Source organism: Buteo buteo, chromosome 17 (assembly GCF_964188355.1).
Source record: "Buteo buteo chromosome 17, bButBut1.hap1.1, whole genome shotgun sequence".
Taxonomy (NCBI): Eukaryota; Metazoa; Chordata; class Aves; order Accipitriformes; family Accipitridae; genus Buteo; species Buteo buteo.
In genome coordinates, this window is record NC_134187.1 from 5,801,585 (window position 1) to 5,826,887 (window position 25,303).

The 25,303-nt window shown below is 37.5% G+C and overlaps 1 protein-coding gene across 1 annotated transcript in view; it reads right to left on the minus strand.

The window, feature by feature from the left end:
• SUPT3H (SPT3 homolog, SAGA and STAGA complex component) overlaps nt 1-25,303 on the minus strand; it is a 280,364-nt gene that overhangs the window by 133,202 nt on the left and 121,859 nt on the right. Inside the window, 1 exon segment of the mRNA XM_075048980.1 lies at nt 4,014-4,098. Coding sequence (XP_074905081.1) covers nt 4,014-4,098 — 85 coding nt within the window.

A 25,303-nucleotide genomic window follows, 5' to 3' on the forward strand; every position in this document is an offset into this window, starting at 1 on the left:
CTGATATCTCAGAAACAAAATGTAAAGGACTGAAGTTCAGATCTAGTGCTAAATTGAATAATCAAATTCTGTGAAAGCAGGTGTCAGTACTACTACTACTACCATATTCAGCAAGCCTAGAGAGGAAACTGCTGGTAGTTCATTCTGATAATAAATGCCCAGTTGATACATACCCAGCACAAGGAATGTAACTCCTTAACAGCCTTTTTGATTTAAGTAGTACATCATGATTCTATTGTCTATTAGCCTTTGAACATGACATCCGAAGCGTGAACATGGAGCTATGGCCCTATCAAGAGAAGATACTAAGAGATCTTTAGTTTTTAATATTAGTCTAATAATACAACATTTTCCTATGATCCAGCCCAGCACAACAGAAATTCTGGACGGAGATGGTCAAGGTGAGGAGAGACTTTTCCTCTTTCTTAAATATTACATGAAAAAATTTCCAGATGCTTTTACATCCACGTATGTGCAAGACTCCAGCTATTTTGATGCCAAACCTCTCAATGGTAGTTTAATTACTAAGAAAAATTCCTATTCCATTTCTCTTAATTACAGCCTCTTTTTCTTGACAAAGTGCTAAATAATACTGATTTGTCCTAACGCAGGATCTTTGATTTCCTTTTCTAAAGGTCTGAACAGATACTAATAGATTATTACAAAAGACGATGCTTCAAAATCTTCTTGCTGCACATGCAAATTGTATTGGATATGATGAAAGAACGAACTAAAAGAGGCCTCGTTCCACTTCAAATGGTAAGTAATTTAAAGGCTTGTTCCCTTCTGATTAACATCTTTTTCCATTCCCCATTGAACCTTTTTTGTAGGTGCAATTTTCCCTGTAACAGTCATCTACTATTTGTGCTTAACCATAAAGAACAATATAGCCTTGATTGGAACCTCTAGTCTTAGCACACGTAAATAAATACAGTTTTAGGGGTAATATCAAGGCATCTATAAATACATATAGATCAGTTACTAAACAAATACTATCAGTCAACACCGAATTTGATTTCAAATTAAAACTTGAATTCATTGTGCTCTTCAAATGCATTATACTTGAACAAAAAATGTAGAGAACTTTCTCATTCTGGTGTGGATTTTTTTGGTTTTTATATTGCTTGATATGCAAATAACAAAACATTTATTATAGTCACAATATATGCAAAAAATTTTCAAGCTCAAGCTAGCATTCTGACACAAATTGGATGGAATTTATCGCTCAAATTTTATGCCTAACTCGTAGATATTCAAACCCCAGCAAGCCGCCAAAGGATCCATTTATTAGACAGCTGAGGAAATAAATTCCTCAAGAGATTCATCTCATCTAACTTGGAAACTAATTTTAGGATGATGTGAATCATCCTCTGGAGACAGTCATTTCCTTCTACACGTTGGTATATACTTTTAGCAGAATTTAACTTAATGTAAAACAGTGTGCATATTGTACAAAACACACACAAAAAATCGATCATAAAATGTGATGCAGACTTTAAAAAGTCTGCTTTTCAAGAATTTGACTTGTTAGTGCAGTCATCTGCTATAGCAGCCGGACCTCATGAAGTATATAGTGGTTTGAAGCAGCGACTGTATAAATCTGTCCAAACCAGACCCTGATTTAATAGAGTTCAGATCAACCTTGAAAATAGGAAGCTGGAACTATAAACTTGCAAGATATCAAAAGTCAACCAATCAAAGGCAATCACGCTGGCAACTTATTTTTTAATTCAGAAGTGCAAACCTGGACTTAATCAACAAGTACAAGCTCTTCTTACAAATGTTTACTATGAAAGATGTATGCAACGTGCCAGCTTTACTGCAGGCATAAAAGTAATTTCTACAGTTTAGCCTCATACATGTATTATGGATGGCAAAATGGACATTAATTTTGAGAAGAAATCATTAAATTACATAATGAGAACTGTGTAGTCCATTAACATGAGTAATATGACAAAACCCAGGTAGTAAGCAATAAATTTACATCTGCAGTCAGCTTCAATTATAAAAATAGCTTTTTGCTAGTACTGGATATATACCCGCACGAACACCTACATCTAAAGGGAAAATTTAATACAACTACATAGTAACAGCTCAATAAGGATGCGCAGTTATTAAGGATGACAAATGCACAAAAATCCCTATCAGAAGTCCGGAGTATGTAAAAAGCTCCTGATTTAAGAGTTCCGGCATGTGAATGTCAGAGGTCAAAGCAATGAGCTATTAAAGATACTTTCACTTCCTCAGAAATAAAGTGCTGTCTTAGGCTCGGAGGGGAAAGGTTAGAAAAGCTGTTTATCTGCCGCTCCGTTCCCATTCTTCCTTCTGTCAGGAAATCGTACATGCCCTACACCCCACGCAGGGTTAACCCTGGGTCATGGTCATTCCCCAAGTAAGTGCCCGGCTTTGATTTAAGTGCAAAGACCACATGGCTGCAGGTTGCATTTCTCAAAACGCACATTTTGACGTAAAGCTCAGCTCAGCTAAGCCTCGGTGGGATGTAAAAGCACAGACTCTTCATGCTATTGCTAAAGGAAGAGTGAAGCTGCAACCATCCGTTTCCACAAATTAGGGGAGTTGTTAAGAAAATGTAATTTTTTTAGTAGTTAGAGCTAGCATAAGAATTACAAATATATGCTCAGAGCAGCATGATTAACCCATGGGAAACCAGGAGCCACAGGGCACAGGTCAGGACAGACCGAGAGGAGCATAATACGCAAAAAAGCCACAGCACAAAAATGCCAGGAGACTGCAGAGACAGGGATACACCGCTGGGCTTCAGAGGTGTGAGCAGAAAGAAACTACCCGGAGCTGGAAGGGACCCCAGCTCGTTTGCTGCGATCCAGGAAGCCACTGAACGGTTGCTGGATTAAGTGCAAAGCTGAAGGAAAGCACCTGTCTGCAGGCAAACAGTGGGCAGGGGAAGGTTTATTTACATTATATTTTAATAAAATATATTCTATATATAATATACAAATATTCTAAGTAGAAATATATAGATTTTATATATAAACACACACACATATATATGTATTTCTAATATGTCGTCTGCCCCATTCTGAATTTTCTCAGTTTAGCAAAAGTTTTTAATTCTAGTTAATGTAGTAACAGAACCTAGCTTGAAACTTAAAAACCCTTCTGATTGCTGAAAGGGCTCATTATAGAGAAAAGATCTAGGAACTTGCAGCTCAAAGCTCTAGCTGATCTAGGGACTCATCATATGTAAATATTAGTAATAATATGTATTCGTATTATTTATATACATAGCTCCATATAATGTCCATACCCATACATGCTGGTAATTTCATGTGAAGAATCACTAGAATAAGAAAAAAAAACATTCGCTATGCTTCCCAAGCTACAGGTGACATATAAGAGTATACCTTTCTGTACAAAATGTCAGATGGCAGATTCATGCCATGGTATAAAATACTGCCGTTGATTTCTTAAGAGGTGTTTAATTAAAAACTATGGAGAGGTTCAAACTTAGAGCTGCTTCTGACAGACGAGATTCAAAACAGCCTCATTTATACAACACTTTCATTGGCTTCCAGTAAAGAAAAATATTCAATATTTCTGCATTATTTCTGACAGAAGTCAAAACATCAAAGAGTAAGAATATTAGAACTTAAATATTAAGCAAATAATGCATTAACACAAATACTAGAACACAAAAAAAATAGCAATGAAGTCTTCAGATGACTAACCAGTTGGGGTTTTTTAACAGCTTGAAGTTTTTAACAAGAAAATACATCAGCTTTATTCCCAAGGTTAGGTGGGGTTGCAGATATCACACAAATACAGTATACAACCATAAGCAAAGTGCACGCTCTCTATCTGCCAGCCTAACAGTAGCTTCTACGGATTATTGCGGCCAGAACATCACCCTCAGTTTCTGTGTTTTATTAGTTTCTAAAACCAGAACAATCTGTTATTAGTCATTTGATCATGAAAATGTCATGTTGTTTCAAGGAGGTTTAGAGTGAAGACTATTTTATCAGTTATGTTCTTACCAAATTTATCAGTTGAGTGTGGACGATGTCTTCCACCAGTATTGCAGTTTCATGGAGTGGCCTGCGAGCATCTCCTAAGGAAAACCTGAAAGAAAGAGGTTTATTGCAAGGCTATGAAAATGAGTTTAAAAGAAACAAAGTAGGTGGTCTCCAGAAAAATAAAAAGAAAAAATACAAATAATAACAACAAGCTTAATACACTTGTATGTACAGAAATGGACCACTCAGTGTGGTGCAAGGAATACAAACCAAAGTAATCCGATTAAAGGAACAAAAGAGCTGCAAGAATGTATATTAAAGCACATGGCGAGAAAAAATGAAAAATTGAGGAAACAGAGGAAAATCCAGTTTGTAGGAACATTTGAAAAAAGAGTAAGCAAAGCTGTAGTATGTGCACTACTAGAAGTAATTCTGTATTTGCAGTCCCCTTTGCTTACAAAATTACGAAATGTCTATTTTAAAAGGTAAAATGTTAACAGATATTTTATCCCAAATCTAAATGCTAGTGCTAAGATATGGAAGGAACTACTATGAATCAAAGGTAAACATTTTATATATAATATATAGGAGGCTCTTAAAGTCTACACTGCAAGATTAAATGACAGGAGATCATAAAGAGATGATAGTGTTCATATAATACCGCGAACAAAAAGGCAAGCCACTCCAACAGGCATCATAAAATAAGAAATTGTGATGGACTTTTTGCAAAGCTTTATCTTCTCTAAGAAATACCAGAGGTTGCTCTCTACACCCGCCTTAACTGCTGGTTGTTCAGCTAAAGCTGGGATTGCTCCTTTCATCTGGGATGGGCAGTGGCCGTCACCAGCCTATTAAAAGATAGTGTAGGTGCCACAGGAAATCTGAGTGCTAGACCTTCAGTTTGTAGCACCTCTGACCCACTGCAGAGCCCCAGGATTTCCCACTCAATGGGCCAAAAGCCCTGTGAAATGATTCATCTGAAATTGGGATGGTGGGCTTCAGCTCCAGATCCAGGCAGAGTACAGGGGCACTTCATGGGAAACTTCTAAGAGATCCACGTGGGGCTGACAGATTTACTACTTGTTGGTAGGTGCGTTCTTTCAGGGAGGCCGTTGAAGACCCAGTGAAGGTCTTTTAGTGTCCAAAATGACCGTAGGTTGCCACCAAACTCCACTCCTCATCAGTCCAGCTCAGTGAGTCCAGACAGCTTAAGCCCTCCCTAAGCCCTACCTTCATCTGGGTAGCTGAACTGCAGTCTAAAGAAAGGAAAAGGTCTCATTCTACGCAGTTTCCCTTCATCACATAAGGCACAAAAAGATGCTATTTCTTGACTACCGTCTGTTCTTTGCTTCTGAAACCTACCTTTTCATTTCAGTCCCACATTGCAGAAATGGGGAATTCAAGGATTCTAGCTATGGCTCCTTCTTATACATATGTATCAAAACCCTTCACAAATTTTGTTGTGCCACATCCAACTTTGAAATAATGTCTTTGTGTATCAACCATACTAGCTATTCAAGAAGGATGCTATAAATAAGTAATGCTGGGTTTGCCTATTTACTCAGCCATTTGTGTAAGTAACAGAGGATTCAAGAACATCAAAATCCTTCACCTTCTCTTATCTCAGTTCTTTTACTTACATAAAAAAGATGGGCACCTTTTTTTCCATGTTATGATGAACAGGATCAAGAACTGGCTCAAGCATTCTCATATTATCATAGTATACATAAAATTTTGTCTTGGTACTTATGCGCGAAGGACCAGAGAAACATGACTGTGATGGGATAAAGAAGTGCTAAGAAAGCTCTGGAAAAATGGGATATTCCTCTTGCCTCATCAGTTGCCTCATTTATCCACATCTCTCCCTCTACGAGAGCAAAACCCCTTGGTTTCCCAGAACTGCGGTGAATAAAAATCAGCCAGATTCATGGATAAATTACTTCAAGAGATTTGCTCAACTGACTTCCTAACATCACCTATATGTAGTGCAAGGCTGGTGGAGAGCTGTGGTCTACAGTTGCTTGGACACCTGCACATCACAGCTTTCATAAAAGCTGAATCTCTCGATCAGAACAAACTAGCTCAGGTCTGCTATCCAGTATTTGTACTTCAGTGTCCTAAAACAGGCACAATATTTCTGAAATAAAATTATCCAGCAATGGAAGTCTCATGAAAGCAAAGGAATTAATGAAATCAAAGTCATTAACCCTTCCAAAGGTTTACTGGTTGCTCTGTTTTTGGCCCCTCCGTATCTGACTTTTGGCTAAATTATTTTTTAAATTTCAAGCTGTTAATTGGTCTCAAATTGGTCTCGATGGGGCCCAAGTTTGGCTCACTGAAAATACCTTATCATTACATGCATATCAAAATAAAAAACCCCACTATTCAAGTCTTACATCATTACAGTGAAAGACAACTTGCTGTGCTTTCAAATATTTCCTCTAGGCATTTCTAAAATATTCTCTCTCTCCTCCCAAACCTGAGTTTTTAAAGTAAGAAAACTTATACAGTAAAATATATTAATTGTAAATTAAATAGCACAGGCCAAAAATAACACTACGGTTTCTTTTAAAAATAGTGAAACTTTATTTATAAGCAAGATTCAAATCTTCATAGGTGACTGAATATATCAATTATTTCCTTACAAAAGCATTCTTCTATCCTGCAATAAAATAAAACAATATTTTACCTATAAACAACTAAAGAGTTATATAGTAGGGTTTTTTCCCTCTATCTAATAATGAAATTATATCCAGTATTCTTCAAACAACATTTGAAATTCTAATGATATTAAATTCCAGCTTGATACGCGTAAGAGCACAAGAATTACTCAGGCAACATCTAAGCATAACCCACTGTACTGTAATAGTCATAGCATGAGGAAATTACACTCTGTGTTTGTTCCCTATCATTTGTCTCTCTTGTTAAGACTATCAGCATCTTAAAGAGATGGTCATGTTTTATAATGTGTTGTACAGTATCTCTAAAATAAGCACAACTCACACTTTTTCTCTCTTAAACAGGAGTGCCCATGGACATCAATTACAATGTCAGATACTTCCTAGGACTATAAGCACAGCACAGCAAACAATCCAGATACTATTAAATATTTTATTAACTCCGAATACCTGGATATTGTATAGGAAATACTTATAAAAATAGAGATATTTATTACCATATTACACTGGAATGTAAAATATTATTTAAAACATCACAGATTCAAAATAAGTGCTCATATAGGATAAAACCTAGGTATTTATCTTTTTTAAAGTAAGATGCATATGTAAATTAACAGGAAAATTGATGTTTTTTTCTACAAGATATGTAAAACCAAACAGAATTCAGTTACTACAACCATAACATGTTGTTCATTCTTACTTATTGGCCTTTTAGTATTTAAAAGTAATTTTTCTTTCTTTCTAAGACTTAAAATGCAAACCAAAACCAAGTGTGTAAGAGAGCAGTAAATGCCTGGTTGCCAGCTTATCATGTTGAACATATATTTCTTTTGTTAACAGTTTTACTCAGCATTCCACATATACAAATGAAAGGTTTTGATTTTCTTTTCTGAAGACAACAAAGTGCAAGAACAAAACTGTTTTCGAGGCAGGATGCTGCCTCTACGCTGAGACGTCCTCCCTGCCTGCGCTTACGAGTCTCTCTCTCAAGTAACTATCAGTTCCCTAAATGGCACGAGAAGCAGAAGAGATGCAATCAAGATGCAGCCCATTGATCTGAGAGGATACAGATATCAAATCTTTTTGCTCCATTCTGATGCAAAAGGATGTGTCAGCTGATGCAGAAACCTGAAGCAGAGAGATGCAAAATCAACAGCACTACTTGATTACATAGAAAATCAAGTTCCAGATGCACCTACTTTCTTCCTCCCTCACTTACACTCTTTCTACCTTCAAAAGTGGTTTCTATCTCAGTTTGCCTTCGTTGTTTTCCCACATAACTTCTGCCAACTTCTTTCCCACACACAGAAAACTAGATACTGGCATGGTGGTTTCAGCAAAAAGTAAAAACCACCACACCTACCCACAGCTGCTTCCTTTTTCTTTGCAATCGATATGGGATTTTTTAGGCACGAAATAAATGTAAAGCTTCAATACTTGTTAATTGTATTTGTACAGCATTTGATATATTTCTTGATTCTAACATGCTTATAGGATAATACTCTTTAAGATACCAAACACAACCTTTTTTTACCCCTTTCTGCTACCAGAGGTAATAATTACAAATGCACAAGCAGTTAAAGTAATAAACTCTTCCATTTTTTTTCTTCACTTTTGCCATTTTACTTCTCCATAGCAGAATAAACACTAAACTAAGAGTCAGGGAGCTCAGATTTTTGCCAAGTTACAGAATACGATGTAGGTTAAGAACCAAAAGAAAACCAAAATTTGGTGCCCTTGCTTCTGGGAACTGAAACTGAACTTGATGCTTTAATATAACTTACAAATTTCATTCCACGTGTGCTTTACTTTTAACGGTTCATCAGAGTCTTTTAAAGAACCTTCCATTCACTAGAAGTATACATAAGTCTTCCTATGAAACACATAAAAACTCTGTTGAAAATACAAAAGAGCTGTTTCCCCACAGGTAAATATTGAAGAGTAAATATATCAAAAAATAACATTAGCAGTGCATCAAAACAGTAAAATGGTATGAAAGACTGTCCTGATAATAGAAGCATCTACCCATTAGACATGTCATACAATAACAAAGCCTTCTTAGAAGATCTAATTTCAAAGGTTTCTCTGTTTTAAGGAAACATTTTTACAAGGGGGTGATCAACTTACCCAGATTTTCACAGGAAGATTAAAATAGTAGCATGGAGAAAGAAAAGACTGCTGCAGCTCTTTTATTGTTTACTTTTAGCTTCTATTTCTAATTTATGTAAGTTCCTGTAACGATGTTTCCAGGCTCATCAAAAGGGTAAATGTCCAAGCCACTGAATGCCTACATGAAGCATCACGGCATACTACGTGTCAACACACACGCATGTACTTGGCACGTGCTAAGGTACGACAGCTCCTCATGGTGCAGGGACCTACGTTTGCGAGAACCTCAAAACCTCGGGCAGCTACAGAAATAGATAAAGCCCTTTATTTGCTCCATTTCTCGGGGTTTGAAACGCCTGTGCAAGGGATGGGGCCAGGCACAGCACGGGCTTGCTTCAAAAACCCCGATGCGGAGCTCTCCAGGTGGCCGGACCACCAGGAGAGTAGACTGGGGAGACGGAACGCCGCTGCGATCTCCCGTCCTCCCCAGCCTTGCAAAGCTGTCCTGGCCAGAAAGGAAGTATAACCAGGGTGGCTGGGAGTGCTCTGAGCTAGAATAAATAGTTTCCCTTACTGGAGCTTCTGTTGAGTTCATACCATAACAAAGCCGCCCCAACTCACGTGGAATTTCCCACCTTGAATAAATTTGATGAAACTAGCCTAGGAAAAGTAAAAAAGAAGTGAGGTAGACTGGTGGGAAATACACTTTTTTTTTTTTTTCCCCTAGAAATCCGTAACAATTTTCCTTTTCTGTTTCTACATGAAGGATTTGCAGCGGCAGAGGTGGGACCTCCACACTTGAGGAGCATCTGAAGATCTCTGAAGATCTCCACACTTTTATGCATCTGAAGATCTCACATAAGGCAAGCAGATACTTCTCCTGTCCTCAACACAGAGCTATTTATTTGCTCCTGCCTGCATCTGGACTGGGACTGTGGGTCACAGGGGTCCATGCAACAGAAGAGACCTGAGTGGGTGCACACCATGTATGTGGGAGTGTAGCCCGCGAGTAGAAGAGGTTTGCGATCCACATATCAAAGCGGCCATAAATCTGGGCTGGATACTGGAGAGACTAGAGGGTCTGCCAGTTGGCTACTGGAGGGATGAGGAAGTCCACGCCAGCTGCTGGGGAGACTGGGGCTCGTTCAAGAGACCCACCTGTGCACGTGGCCCTGCACGTGAGGATTGAGGCTCTCCAGTATTGAACGACCGAGCCTGAGGCTACTGGATTTGGCAATTCCTAACTTCGGAGAAGTATCAGACTCAGACTAGGTGGGTCTGTGAAGGCGAGTATTTGCATATGGAGAAACACACGCAAAAATATACTGAGGAGATTCAAAAGAAATCAGAGGAGCTTGGAAGGTATTCAGCCAACACGTAATGGGAACCTAGAGACTAGACTTAACTCACACTTGTTGACATCTGAACTTGGGTGTCTGTATCAGCAAGCTGATTCCCACCTTGTGTTTTTATCTGACCAACCAAGCAGAATATGATCGAGATATAAATGCTCATCACATACAGAACCAGCTAATTCACTGTCACAAACCTAAAACCAGGAAAGGATCCCATAAAATCACAGAGGACAGATCAACTACTAGATATATTTAGACTGGATAATATCTGGGTTCACGTCCCCTCAGTATTGTAAGAATACACAGAAAATTTCTGTCAGCTGTTGGGCAGGAATACATTTGGAATACGCAGCATATTAATTCTCAGAGATGTTTCCATACTATAAGCAAGTGTCCTCCCAAATATATGAATTATTAGAGACCTGACAGCCAGGTGGTGACAAAGAAAATCAGTTTTACAGTACTAAGTACAAGAACATCCAGAAAACTTTCAGCAATTCAAACACCAGAAGGACATGCACTGCAAATCACTAAAAATCAATAAAAACAAACTTTGGAAAATCAGTAATACAATATATTGAAGTAATTCAGCTTGGTGCCATAAGTCGCTGACTATGAAGACAAAGATAAAAATATGGAGATCTGGTCCCTTTGAAAATTGGGAGACTACAAGTTTCTTTCTGATGAGCATGGTAATGAGCCTATTATTGCAACAGACATCCCAGAGAAAATAAGATAAGGATAGTACCTTCTTCAAAGTCTCTAAAGCTAGCTCTTCCCTCTCTATTTTGTTTGCCATGGCTGTTGCTGAACAAATTAGGCAGAAGTAGAGTCTGAAAGGAAAGAGATGACTGGTGCCAAACCAGAAAATTGATTAGACATGCACAGAAGGACACATTGTACAGAGAGTGGAAAAGGAAAGGAAGAACAAAATCCGGGAGGAAGAAATTGCCCAAAGTGAAAGGATGATTGCAACAGTGGAAAGAGGAGTAAACAACGAGGTCTCAAAATTACTTCTATTTTATGTTAAGATACATTACATCAGAAAGAGATAACATGACAGATTGTTGTTTTGTAGACATTGTTCCTTCCTAGTATTGTCAATGAAGTTATTAAAGGGACAATAATTTAAAAATTAAATTATTTTGCTTGCTTATTGCCTTAGTTTAATGAAAAAGGGAACAATTTAAAGCATTGAGTTATGTTAACTAACCAGCATGTTCTACCAGCGCTACCTGAAAAAGCACTGGAATTTATATTGCTATTTTATATGTTTATCTGCTCATCAGGTAACTTCCACCAAAGCCCATTTAAAAAGAAAAGGTAATCTTCATTCCAATCAGAGTTCATAGTTAATACATTTATCTGCTTGGATTAATGAAAACAAGTTTACATAGGTTTCATACGTCACACTGAACACAGTCCTTTACCACAATTTAATGAAAGTATGAGAGAGATAAAGTCAAACTGCAAGTTGTAGCTATGCTAGCTTTTTCTTTAAGGTTTAGAAAAATGACATTGAAGTTACAATAAAAACAAGCATTCAAAACCTACAGCAATTTTAATACAGAAATTACAAAAATTAGGGTTATTTTCCAATTTTTTTCTGCCAAGACCTTCAGTGGCTAAACTTGGAAGAAAATACTAGCATTTTGCAAGAAGCAATTCTTGGAGATTCAGGTTGTCTTGTGCTATTTGGTACATCAGTAATCACCCGACAGCGGTTTTAAATAGCTTGTGTGGCAACTTCTAAATAACCTGCCCGCACTTTACACCATCAGGGCTCCAGGGCTCCTTAACTCCAATTGCTGTGCACAGGTTACAGCCCCGCCGAGCAGATCACCCACTCCGCACAAGACCAAGGCAAACTTGACTGCATGTACCGAGATGTGTTTGGGAGAATTAGACCAAGCAGCCATTTGGTCTATCAGGTCAAAGGGATCAAATGGGAGGGTTCATTTCTCCACGACTTTTGACTCGTTGGGAGCATTTACCACCGTCCTAACTGAATCTGCTCTCAGCACAGAGGGGAGTTGTCCTAAATGCGAAGAGGAAACCAGAAATGCTGATTTAAGTGATATCACAGACTTCAGTTTGTGCAGTCTGTATGCTCTATAATCAAGCAAAGTCTCCACTGACATTGGCAAACACAGCTTCTCCCTAATATAGGGGTGGTGTAAACTTACAAAGAGGTTGCACTAACCCCATTACAGAAAAGTACTAAGAAATTTAAGTGTCAAATTACATAAAGACAAAGCATACAGATTTTTTTTACATCCTCACAGAAAGAACAGCTGAAAAAGTAGACTCTGGATATTTTAAGAGTTCAATTTACTCCAGGATGGCACTCTTCCTTGTGCTAACTTAAGAGCTGCAAGGACAAACAATGAGGTCCCCTATTCTCAGCTGCACCAAGCTACTCCGTGTTACTCTGATCACTTTAGCGTGCAACCATGCTACCGTAAAACCCAAGAAGAGAAGAGAATAGCCTCATTCTCTAATATGAAGACTCAAGAGCCAACCATGAATCACGCTGCCTTTTAAAATGAACGTATCTAGTCTATATGGTTAGTCTCACGTCCACAATTAATGAAGAATGCAACTGTGCTCACAATTCCCAATTTCAAACAGTCCTCTCCAGAGGGCTTTGGAAACCATAAGGTATATGTTCATCTACATACATTATGTGTAAACTGTAGGACCTGGGACCACTCCCCAGTGCCCAAATCTGGGTATTTCCTCCTGTCTATGACAAACTACATTGATTTGTTCTATCAACTACTGTGGAGTTTTACATTATTAAGCTCCCTAAGATACATCTCAGAACAATACATACAAAAGCCTAAAATTCCTAGAGTTGACGAAGACACGTGGATGCACACAGAAGTGCCTGTATTTCAGGCACTAAATTTAATGCCTTAGTTCCAGTCAAATTTCTGCATTTTGAACACCTTCGCCACTGACTGAAAACGGTCCCAGCTGCTAACCCTGTACATATCTAAATAACCATGGCTGACACAAGACTAGAACTTGCTCATACATGTACAGCCGGACTGACTAGGCAATTTGTGTATTGAAACAGATAGATAGATAGATAACTGGGTATATAGTATTCAGGTAACTGGATAAGAGTTGTTACGTTATTTTGCATACAAAGTTGAGTTAATCAGTTTTGCCTTCAAAATCTCTTCCAGTATTGCTGTTTCTACCAGATCTTTTCTGTCCATCCATCCCATTACCTCCACGTAGTATTCCTGCATCTCCATAATGCTTGAAAGTGTTACTGATACCTCCTCTAACTCCTGAAGGGAGACCGTGCATTTTCCTTTCTTAGACCTATACTTTGCTAGACAATTAGTCACATTTTCTTGTCTAATAACCGAGGAACGTATCTCACTACCCTGATGATGTGAACAACAGTAACTCCCTGCTCTCCTACTTCTATGAAGTTAAAAGAAGCTCTAGGAAGTTACTAAAATTACCATCTACTTATTCAGCAAGTGAAGACATCCTATTCACTTGTTTAAATACTGTAATATTAACTTTAAGAATTTGACCACTAAATTATTGAATCTTTACTAAAGGGAACTTCACTTAAGAAAAATGGTTTTTTCCAAAATGTGTATAGCAGTGAGAAAGGCAAGCACAGGAAGAAACGGAAATGTCAGCTACAAAATGGGTTTTCTTCAGTATAAAATTAAGCTGTGATGATGTCTGCAGATATTGGAAAAGCATAAAAAACAAGAAGAGAAGCATTACATAATACCATTTAATTATTCAAAAGTACATAGTGAAAACTAAAGGAATAAAATTTAGAAAAGGAACATTTAGAGCAAATTAGAAGGAAAACATCTGAAAACAAGAGCTAAACCCCTCTGTAAGTGTCTCAGAAGGACCAGAAGTTTCACTGCTGGAAACACTGAAAACTAAGCTTAACCAAGAACTGGGGACCTTGTGATGTTAAACAAGTACACAAAAAGAAATCTTGATTACGTGACTTAAAATACTCAAAAATGAAATATGATCACATTTTAAAATGGTATGTCGCCTGCAACTGACAGATGGTTGTTGGAACTCTGTATTTGGAGTCTGAAATAAGCTTCGCTGATGCTTATAATTACTAAAATTCTAAAACCAGGAAGAAACTTCATAATTAATAATTATTTTGAGCTTATTGAAAACATATTAATGCTTACTTAACGGTCTTCGTTACAGATATTTCTCAATTACTATGTTGGAAAGCAACATCCAAAGGCATCAGTCAAGTTCATTGCTCCACCGAGGTAAGATCTGAACAAGGCGAGACCTTTGCAAGAGCAACTTTGTTTACCTGAAAAAGGAAGTAGCTTGTTTACAGCACGAGTTTTTAAATGGTAAGGTCTGCCAGACAGCAGGATTAACAATGTCTAACATCTTGCCAAATGAAAAGTCCGATTCTTCTCACATAAAGACAAACCCTGTCCTCAGTGACGCCACCTTAAATCAAGAATAACACAAAATCCTCAGGGAACAAATTTGAGCCTAAAGTCTCCCAGCTCCATGGGAGGTCACCCTGTCTTGACTCAATAAAGTGTTTTGTTTAAGCCTGAACCTTCTGAATCATGTTCGTAAGCTGATCTTGAATGTTTTAATAACTTGTGGGAACCAAAAAATATCCTAAATTTCCCCTTTAAAAAGGGCAACTTTTGTTAATGTTTCTTTAAATACACTGCAATATATGCAGTAAGAAATTTGTAGCCAGTTTTTGCCCTAATAAAAATTCATATTCATACCTGGAAAATTACTGTCTTGCAGGACACAAGGGGAAAAAAAGGGAAAAAAAGAAGATACTACTATACCACTGCTATTCCATGAACCAGCCTTCTCTGCAAACCTGCCTTCCTGATGGTCGGTCTCCAGCCTGTTCTGGTGGCTGGGGTTATTCCTCCCAAGGGGCACGAGTTGGGATTTCCCTTTGTGGAACTTCATGAGGTTTCTGTCGGCCCATTTCTCCCGCCTGGTGAGGTCCCTCTGAAGGGCAGCAGACCCATCTGGTCTGTCAGCCACTCCTCCTAGTTTTGTATCATCAACACACTTGCTGTGGGTGCACTGTATTCCATCATCCAGGTCAGTAAGGAAGACATTATACAGGATTGACCCCACGATCAAGCCCTGGGGTACACCACCAGTAACCAGACTTCATGCTGCTGATATCAACCCTTTGAACCCAGTCCTTCAGCCAGTTTTCAGTCCATCCCACTGTCCATTTAGCTACTTCATCAGCTTGTATACGAGGATGTTACAGGAGACAGTGTCAAAAGCCTTGCTAAAGTCAAGGTAAACAACATTCACTGCTCTTCCCTCATACAACGCACCAGTTATTTCATCACAGAAGGCTATCAGGTTGGTCACATACTATTTCCCCTTCATAAATCCATGCTGACGACTCCAAATCACCTTATCCTCAGCAGGCTCAGAAATGGTTTCTAGGATGACCTGCCCAGGGATCAAGGTCTGACATTCCCCGGATCCTCCTTCTTGTCCTTTTTGGAGACAGAAATGCCATTTGCTTTCTTCTACTCCTCAGGAAGGAACTTCCCCCAGTTGCCATGACTTCTCTTTATAAGCAATATCATACATAAAATCAAAGCAGAATACTGTATATTATGTTACTGGAAGAATAAATATGTAAATTAAAGTCTGATTTCAAGCAGAAAGTGTTGTAAGATTATTCGTACTTAAACTTTTATGACTACAGTTAAGACATGAAAAATGAATTCATGTATATAAAAACACAACTTTGAAAATGCATTTGAGCAAACTGTTTTTAAAATATTTTTCCTCCCCCATGGTCTATCACTTTATGAACTGTCAATATGCAAAATGTTGTCAAATTTGATGCAAGATGCTATACAGGTCTACTTCCAACAAACTATTTATAGGTACAAATCTTTCAGGGTGAATATGTCTAAATTCCATCAAAACCTAATTTTCTAAGTTTTGCTAAAAGTTCTGCAGAATAATATTTCTACATATGGTTTCACTGAACTAACTTGGTTACTCTTTGTAAACTGTTGTAAGTACAATACCCACTACTGGCCGAGAATGAGTGTGATTTTGTAAAATAAGTAAATGCTAGAATATGGGCAGCTATGTTATATAGGTGCTTTTAAAAGAAGCCCTGATTATTAATGAAAACAATAGACTTCACCGTCATCTATGTGGGGTTTCTTTTTTCTCTTGTACTATTGTAAACACTTTCTAACTGCTGAAAATCAGCAGATTTATCCCAAGACAAAGCTGTGGCAAGAACCCTTTTCAGTACCATTGTATACTAATCAGAATACACCAAACTCTAACAGTTAAGTGTCTTAAACATAAATTAATTTTACAAATCCTTATGACTGGCAAAGGATAAAGATATAATTTATTCCAGTTGTATAACATAATATGTTCCATTCGCTCATTCACAAAGGGTTTCAGTTTTTCAGGAAACAAATGAGACAACTGTCTTCCTAGACTATGCAGACTGGACTATGATCAGTCATTTCTTCTCTAGGAAAAAGTTCATCTCAACAATGTACCCAAACACAAATGGAATTTAACAAAGCCAAGAGAGATGAATTTTCAGTCTGCTCTCATGAGGACAGGGCGAAAAAGTGATGAGGAGAGCAGGAAGTCAAAACATCATTTCACTGTATATATACATTATAAGTGTTAACCAAATGTGGAAATCCCTAGCTATTTTAAATCTAGATTAAAACCACAAGACAATTTAAACTAATCCACAAGATACAAAATATAAACGAGGATGAATACTTTATGCTAATTTTTAGAGAAATAACATTATTCTTTTTATATTCTCCAAAACGTCAAGACCATTTTTCATTGTTTTAAAAGTTCACAACATTCTGAATGAGATCTTTGGGTGTTACATGATGATAATTATATCCAATTCTCAAATAACACACATCCTTATCAGATGTTAACATGTTTTAACATCAGTTTTTCACTTTACTACCCTTCCTGAAGTCAATGCCTGGAGAAGGGAAGCAACTTGTCCACAGTTGGCCTGTGGCAGGCAAAGCACCAGTTATCCCTTTATGCCTCCCATTGCCGGGTGGTAACAAGTGCTCTACTGACAAATCAGGCTTTGCAAATTAGATTTATTTCAATAGTAAATTAGCAAATTAGATTTAATTTTAATAGTAAAACAAAATGATATGAAAAGTCCACCTATGCATGTAGAGAGCCTGTATTCTCATTATTCATCTTTGTAGTAGTTGTGTCAGATGTTACAGTACTCACTGTAATAATGGGGAGTAATATAAAGAGGTGTCAAAAAACATGTCCTATCTCAAAAATATGGAAATATTTGAGACCAAAAGAGCATTACAAATGTCAGCATTTCTCAAGAACACTGTAAAACCTAACTATGAAATTAATGTTTGCAGTATTTCTAGATTTTTTTTTTTATTTTTTTTTTTAGCTATTATATTATATTAACAAAACTGCTGTAAAATACTTCATTTGGCTTTTGGATCATCAGTGGCCCACAGATCATAGCTTAGAAATCTGTGCTTTACAATACAGTTAACAACTTTGGGGCATGGCAGCTCATGCTTTCTGCAACTACTGAAGCACCACAACCTCCCAATTACCAAAAATCAAACCCACCCTGAACTGTTACAGTAGTTACTCAGTGTTATCACTGAACCGGTGAGTGAAAAATAGAAATAGAAATTATTTCCCCACTAGGCACAGATAAAATATATCCACTAAGAAGGAAAGATGCACAACAATTAAAATATAGAAAAATTCTTTCTAATAGTTGGTTTTTATTTAGGTTTAACTTCAGAATGTACTGAACACACGATATTCTCATTTTTTCTGAAAGTAAAATTCTGCCGTAAGATACCTCAATTTCAGTGAAAAAGACAATGCTTTAAAAATGTATTTTATTACAGAAATCAAACTATGCAGCCTTCTCCCCAGAGTAAGAAACTGGACGTTCTGTGATAAAATCTTTTCTGGAAAGTCAGTGCAATTTCATATCAATGGTGCGCTCTTTTTCCTGCTTTCAAATGGATTACTTAAATGTTTTAAAATGTTATAACCCACAATAATCTGTTCCAGGCACCAACGAAAAGGAAGAAAAAAATTACAGAAGTCAAGATGTCGCCTGGAAGCACTTTATGGCAAACATTATAAAGATAACACAGAGCAGAGAAGCTCTGGTTCAATCCATTATAAATACCCCATTCTTCTTAAAATCACAAAAATGTATTTATAGTAAAGAACTCTTACAGGCTTTTTCCTCAGAAGACTTCATTTAAGTACAATTTGGCAGAATTTTTGGAACAAGAAAAGAAGAGTTTTATAAAATATTGATGTTTTACAGTCACCCTAGTCTTGATCTACTTGCTAAAAAAACAAAAGCAAGGACTTTGGAAGATGACCACATCCGTGTCTACTAATTACACTTCAGTTTTTCATTTTGTCCAAAATGTGCTCTCTAGCAGTTACACTGAGCACAGACACTAAATCATCACTTTGACAATTAATGCCGCATTAAAAACACAAGTTATTTTTCTCATTTTATTACTGACACAATATATTGGTCAACAAAATAGGTGGGATTTAAAAAACAAACGAACAAAACCCCAAAACCAAAGGGTGAAAATACTGGCAAAAGATATTCCTGTATACACAATCTATAGGTCAAACTTCTATTTTCCCATATGTCCAAACGACAGTATAGATAGTTGCCCCCTCTTCTTTTACCCAGCTCTCTCCCAGAATGAGGGACGTGGGTGTGCACAGAAGCAACAGGCTACACTGACCTCCTTGTGCACTAAAGTTATTAAATAATCACTTCGAGTTCAGAGATGTTCAAAAGGAAATAAGAAACAGCTCCCTTAAATTTCTCAAAATAAATTTTCTTTTTTTTCAATGAAAAGTGGCTCAGTGGAAAGTAGGAAAGAGAAGATGTAATATCTGGACTTTAGAAAGATTTTCTCATAAGCAAATTAGGGTTGAAGCATGAACGCTTAAAAATCTTCACTCAAAAATTTAATTTTCAAAAATATGAAAAATATTTAGTTTACAAAGGAAAGAAGCAAAATTACAAGTACCAAATATGTTTAATCGTAAGAACACTAAAAAGAAGGATCCAAAGTTATAGTGCAGCACGTACAAGCTATGAGTCAAGAATAAAAGGCAAAAAAGGGCGACAAGTATCACTTTCGCAGGGCTCAACAGAACACCACACGAAAGAAATGCATAGTTAATTATTTCACTTCATTGATGGTAGTTCAAAAGGGGTCAATGTAAATCCTTAAATTTATCCTTAAAAACATATTGTATTTTCTGACCTTTCTCAATAAAAAAATAGACAAACATGAGCTGAGCTCATTCAGGCAAAATGTGCATGACTTGCTATTTATTGACAAGCATTTAGATTTCAATAATTGACATTTTGGAGATCATTTACTATAAAATTATAGTTGGACCGAATTAATATCTTAATATGAAATTGTAATTTCTGTTTACAAATTTCAGGCTGCTCGAGTAGGGGCAAAACCAGTAATCAAATATAAGCTTTTAAAAAGGGATTTTTTTTTTTAATTTTTTTTTTTTTTAATACACAGTCCACCCAGCATTATGCTCAGTACATGAGTTAACAAAGGAAATCATTATCATGGATACTGTACTTTGCTTTCTTATCTGTATCTGCAGAACATAATGTGAAATGATATCAGGTAAAATCCTAATTCCTATATTCATCAAAACAGATAAGCTCAACAAAATTTAAAAAGCATACCAGAGTCCAAAAGTCATTCCAATGCACACTTCCAACTACTTATAGCACATTTCTATGACTGCAGAAGAAAAAATTCTTGAAGAAATTAAGTGCAGCATCCTAACCAATACCAACAGATGCTCAGTGGCCAGCAGTTTTTAAAAAGAACCAAACTTCCAAAATAAGAATTAATCTTTACAGACAAAAGTCAGGAATTGCCATGCTCGAGGGAATGGTATTCAGCTTCCCATCCTTCCCTTTCTCTTCCTCCTTCGGAGCCAAGGAGGCAATGGTTGGTCTCAGGGAAAGACCAAATTCTCCAAGAAAAGCTGCGGTTTCACTGAATCACACACTAGAGAGGCAAAAGCAAATGTAATTTTTGGTATCAGAATGATCTGTTACAGGAAAGTAATTAATGTCTCCTTTTGTGCTGCAGTTATTCAACACTTCTCATTTCCTTCCTTCCAGTTTCAGAGTCGGAGAAGAGAGAGCAAGAGCCGCGCTCCGGGGTACCCCGGGTGCCACAGAGGGGGCAGCCACAAAACGCCAAAGTATTCTTTTTTTTTTTTTTCTTTTCTTTTTAAAACACCCTGACTGTGCTTCTATATCCAGGCACAGTCGTCGCTTCTTAGAGCTCCAGCTTGGCATCACTCAACACGCAAGCAATGGTGCTCGTGGCTGAGATTTGTGTGGTCTACGGTAAGCTCGACTTCCTTGAAAATGTGTGGCATCATACAGAGTTTATTTAGAACCTAAGTCTCTCGGGCACACTATGTAAGTTTATTGTTTATCATTTGCCGGGGAAGTCTTCTGAGGTCAAGGTAAAAAGCAGGAGGTGATATTTGATGTAAATGTTCCAAAGCACGTTATGTGGTTGCACGGTTGCAGTGGCCCCCGGAGCACTTTGCTGGTGGTCCGTGGAGATCTGGCTGGTGGAAGGTGCTGGCTTTCCCTGCTTCCAGCTGCTATATCATATTTAATGTATTTTTAGCTTCACTTAATATTTTCCTAATATTCCTTTTCCATGTAAGCAATTAGTGTGGTTACCAGGGATGGCAACAGAAGTGATACTCAGCAGGCGGCGGGAGAAGAGGTGGTCTTTACAGCTGTGTATGGGAGCAGCAGCACAAGACAAACTCCTTATTTAAGAGGTGGGGGGGAACCCACCCAAGAGTCACGGTCTTAACACCTCTATTTCTCCATACACTGAAATGAAAAAAAAAATATATATTTTTTTTCTCAGAAAATTCTGCTGACACATTCATTATTATCCCTGAAGATGAAGGAACAAACAAACAAGTCACAGTTTTCAGCCTTTTGCTATGAAGTAAAAGCAGGAAGAAAAAAAAAACCCCTAGGAAGTCACATTCGCTTTCCTGATTAAGCTTACAAAAAAAGACTGAGACAAGCTATAACTGGTATTAAAAATATATTAAATTGCTGGCCTTGATTTTTGCAGGCTTATACTTTTTTTTTTAAATCTTAGCTTTATAATGCATCTAGAGATTACTAGGTACAGTAGAAATGTCTGCAGAGTTAACTTGCCAATCTAAAAGGCAGAAAAAGTCTTCTGAAAAACACGTGGCCATGACCCACTAGAATTCTGCTATTTTAACATTTATCTTTTTAAAACATTGAAAAGTTTCTAGGATTCAAATAAATTTCCCAGTTAGCCTCCACTGCCTTAATTCATATTTACTTACTTTCATCTTGCCTTTGACTAATCAAGACTCATCAAGTCAATTGGAGACAACTTAAAAATTATTATATGAAAAAAATATTAAATGGGGAACATTTGCTGAACAAAGAAAAGTCTTTTTTTATACTTTTTTTATTTTCATTCTTATTTAATTATCCATGAAACTACACTGACTCCAATCTGCTTGTGAAGGTACAGCTGAGAGAGGTCAGCCCCAAACCATGCAAGCATGCTTTTTATTACCTTTAAGGAAAAATATACTAAATATTAGAGAAGTTACAAATTATTCAGCTTCTGATTTCTGCTACCCAGTCTAACAACAATGCTTATGTACAAGCGAGTCTTACTTAGGAAAACAGTCCCCGGAGATGGGGATTTGATGTATTAAGGGGAGTGCTTGCCTCCCTCCGAAATGCAGCAGAGTTCAGGCTCCCATCTCCCTCCTCCTCCAGATAAGAGACGGGTATTTTTTACAATTCTCAAGAGCTTTTGCTTGATGCCTAGAAAACACCAAATCCCTTATTGGCTTTAGACGTCTGTAAGATTTCAGTAGAGCAGTCTTACTGAATCACTTTCCAAGACTTTGCAACTGAAGGCCTTCCTAAACCTCAGCTTAAGAAGGATTTAAGGAGACTAAATTTGCTCATCAATGGCTGACAGAGTAAAACACAAAATTGCACAAAGCTGGATGGAAAAATCACTTCCATGTACGAGGGTTTTCCTCCCCAGAAGCTTAATCATTGTTTAATGGTTACTGTTCTTCCATCACTTTGACAGGGAGCAGCAGGTAATGCTTAAAAATTAAGCAATAAAAATAATATTAATAAGGTGTGGTGGGGTTTTTTCCCTTAAAAAAAAAACTATAATAAAAATAAACCCACTGATTTGTATATCCTGACTGGTAGGAACTTGCTCTGGCATCTGTCTGGACAGTTACAGAAATGTAGGGAGTATAAATATGTTTTTAGAACTACACAAACCTTTTCCTTTCTTCCCCTCCGCCTCCTTTCCCACAAAGGCATTATCTGCAAAGGTAGGTATGGTAATTAACACTAGTCTTGAAACCTCGGTTCATCAGGATAGAAGGAAATACAAACTGCAGGGAAAGTCATTTTCAGTGACATACTGTGCAATCAGGAGCCTGCTTTGTATGTTCAGGAAATTCTCATGAGTTTTCCTAATGAAAAAAAAAATCACTAAAAAAAGATTTGCTGTAAATATCTCGCAAGCCATGACAAAGTACCTTATAAAATATAACTATTCATAAACAGTCTAGCCTCTAGAATTAAAACACTGACACTTTCTATTAAAAGGTGCTTAGTCACAGTTCACTAAATATTTACAACGAATCATTTATTCTCTAATTTCATTGACTTTACTGTCGCTAGCAAAAGTCAAGAAAACTTCCTGCATGTGTGTGAATGGCTTGTGTATGTAAACCGCAGCTCGCAAAGTCAATTTTATGGAGGCAGAAAGATTTTCACGTTATACAAGTAGGTCCTCCTCTTCTGTAGAAAACTATTTGCTTAAACTTCAATTGGATGCAAGTATTCAAATGAATTGGAATCAGAAGGCGCAAGAGTAGATGGACATCACACATTACAGTATAAAAGAGAAAAAAAGACACCGTTCCACAAGTTCTCCGGCTCCTCATTTCCAACAGTAAGTTTTGCAGACAAACCATGGCATCCTTTCTCTGTCTTTCTCTCTAAACTCAGCCAAGGAAATAGAAGCTCAAGCAAGGAGAGGATGAATCAAAAGTGCATTATGCAGCATTATAGAACCCACATTATCAGAAAGCAGTGCCAAGATTTGAGCTATTGGTACTGACAGGCATTGCACCAAACGAAAACCGAAATTCTTCTGCTGTTGTTTGGGTGGGGAGGGAACAGGGGGGTTGGGGTTTCTCTTTTAAGAACGTGATTGAGATGCTGTCCAAGCAAGGGAAGCTCAAATGGCTTTGTAGGGAAATTAGGTGCTTATAAAAATAAATAGGTCTCTGCCAAAAAATGCAGGCTTTAACACTATCAGAAAACAGACAACCTCCTACACCCAGCGTTGACAATAACAGAATTCTTCTATGGGCTTGTCAAAGACAGAATACTGTCAAATGCTGTGGTTTTATGACACAGAAATATCTTCCCGGTGAGGCTTACATTGAAACCACCTAATGGATTTATATGAATACCTGTACCTGAAAGCAGTCTCCATATGGAGGAGTGTTTTCTCGAAACTCTCAAACCTTTCCATGGTTTGATATCATTAGTTTGTATGGTAGTAGCAAGGTTATTGCTATCCTCTTGTTGATATAATTTCTGCTCCTTTTTCCTGCTCTGACTCTTGGTTCCCACTATTGTTGCTTAAAATTCCCCAATGCACTTAAAGACAAAAATAGGTTTTGGGTACACGTCAAGACAACCGCAACTCCTCAGGCAGAGAACTTGGATCACGAGTTGGCTGGCCTCGGACTCTAACAAGAACTATCCCTGTCCACAGCTCCTTTATCAGGACCAATGGCAAAGTTGCCAAAGAATTACTAGTGAAGATCTTGTAGGATTATAGCAGATCAACCACTAATGTCTATGTACTGAAACAGAAAAAATAGCTAAAAAATGATGGGACTTCCTAAATTTTTCAGTGGTAGTTTGTCCTAGAGGAACCAATTTAAAGGAAGGGCTCCATGTTCATTAATTCATTTACTTTTTCAGAAGACAAAATAAGGTTCACATCTGCCCTTTTTGAAGACTCTGAGAACAACTACTACACTAAATGTACCCATATTTATCAGAATAAAATCCTTAACTCAAAAAATCCCCACAAACAAAACCCAAGGATATGCTTGAAGACGAGCATTCTCCATTCTGATACCAATAACCCCAGGAGCGAGGAACAGGAAAGGTGCTCTTTTCAAATCAACTTTAACTGTGCCTTAGCTTGTCTTGGAAATACCCAAGAGATCTTGGCTGCACGAGCCCAACTGGAAATCTTTTGGTGACCACGGCACACGCAGACTTTCCACAAGAATCCTGGAAACAAAATGTCTTAGTAGTACAAAGACAAATGGGACTGTTCCAAACCCTTTCCTCTGAAACCTAAAAAAAACACACCATAGATTTGTGGCCTTCATACTCACCCTTCACCCTTTTGAGGTAACACTGATAAGACAGGAAGACCAGAAAACTTTCCTGAAAATCAGGCACACCTCTAGCTGGTAAAGGGAAAAGCTTCACAGGCTAATGGAAGTACGTCAACTCCGTCGCAGGTGTCATTTTCTTGAGTTATGCCTTTTAAAGACTTATTCCTATTTGCCCACAAAGATTAGGCAGATGAAGAACCCACCGCTGCTTCCCTCTGGTGAACTATTTCATTGACTATCTCATTGTTAAAAAAGATGCTTTCGTTTTAGTATTAATTTACCTCAATTCATTTTTCAATCAGTATCTATCATGCATGTGGAATTCAATGCTCTGAAAATCAAGATATTCAGCCGTTACAGTCCCTAGAATCCAGACAACAACTCAGCTGACCAACCGTAGGGTCAACGTTACCGTGATATGATTAGATCTCTAGGCTGCAGAAACTACAAAAGGATTTTAGACTTCTACAGTATGTGAATTGGACGCTGACTTTGATCACATTTTCTGTGAGATTACAGACCTTAACTTTCCCTGTTAACAGTGACCAAGCAG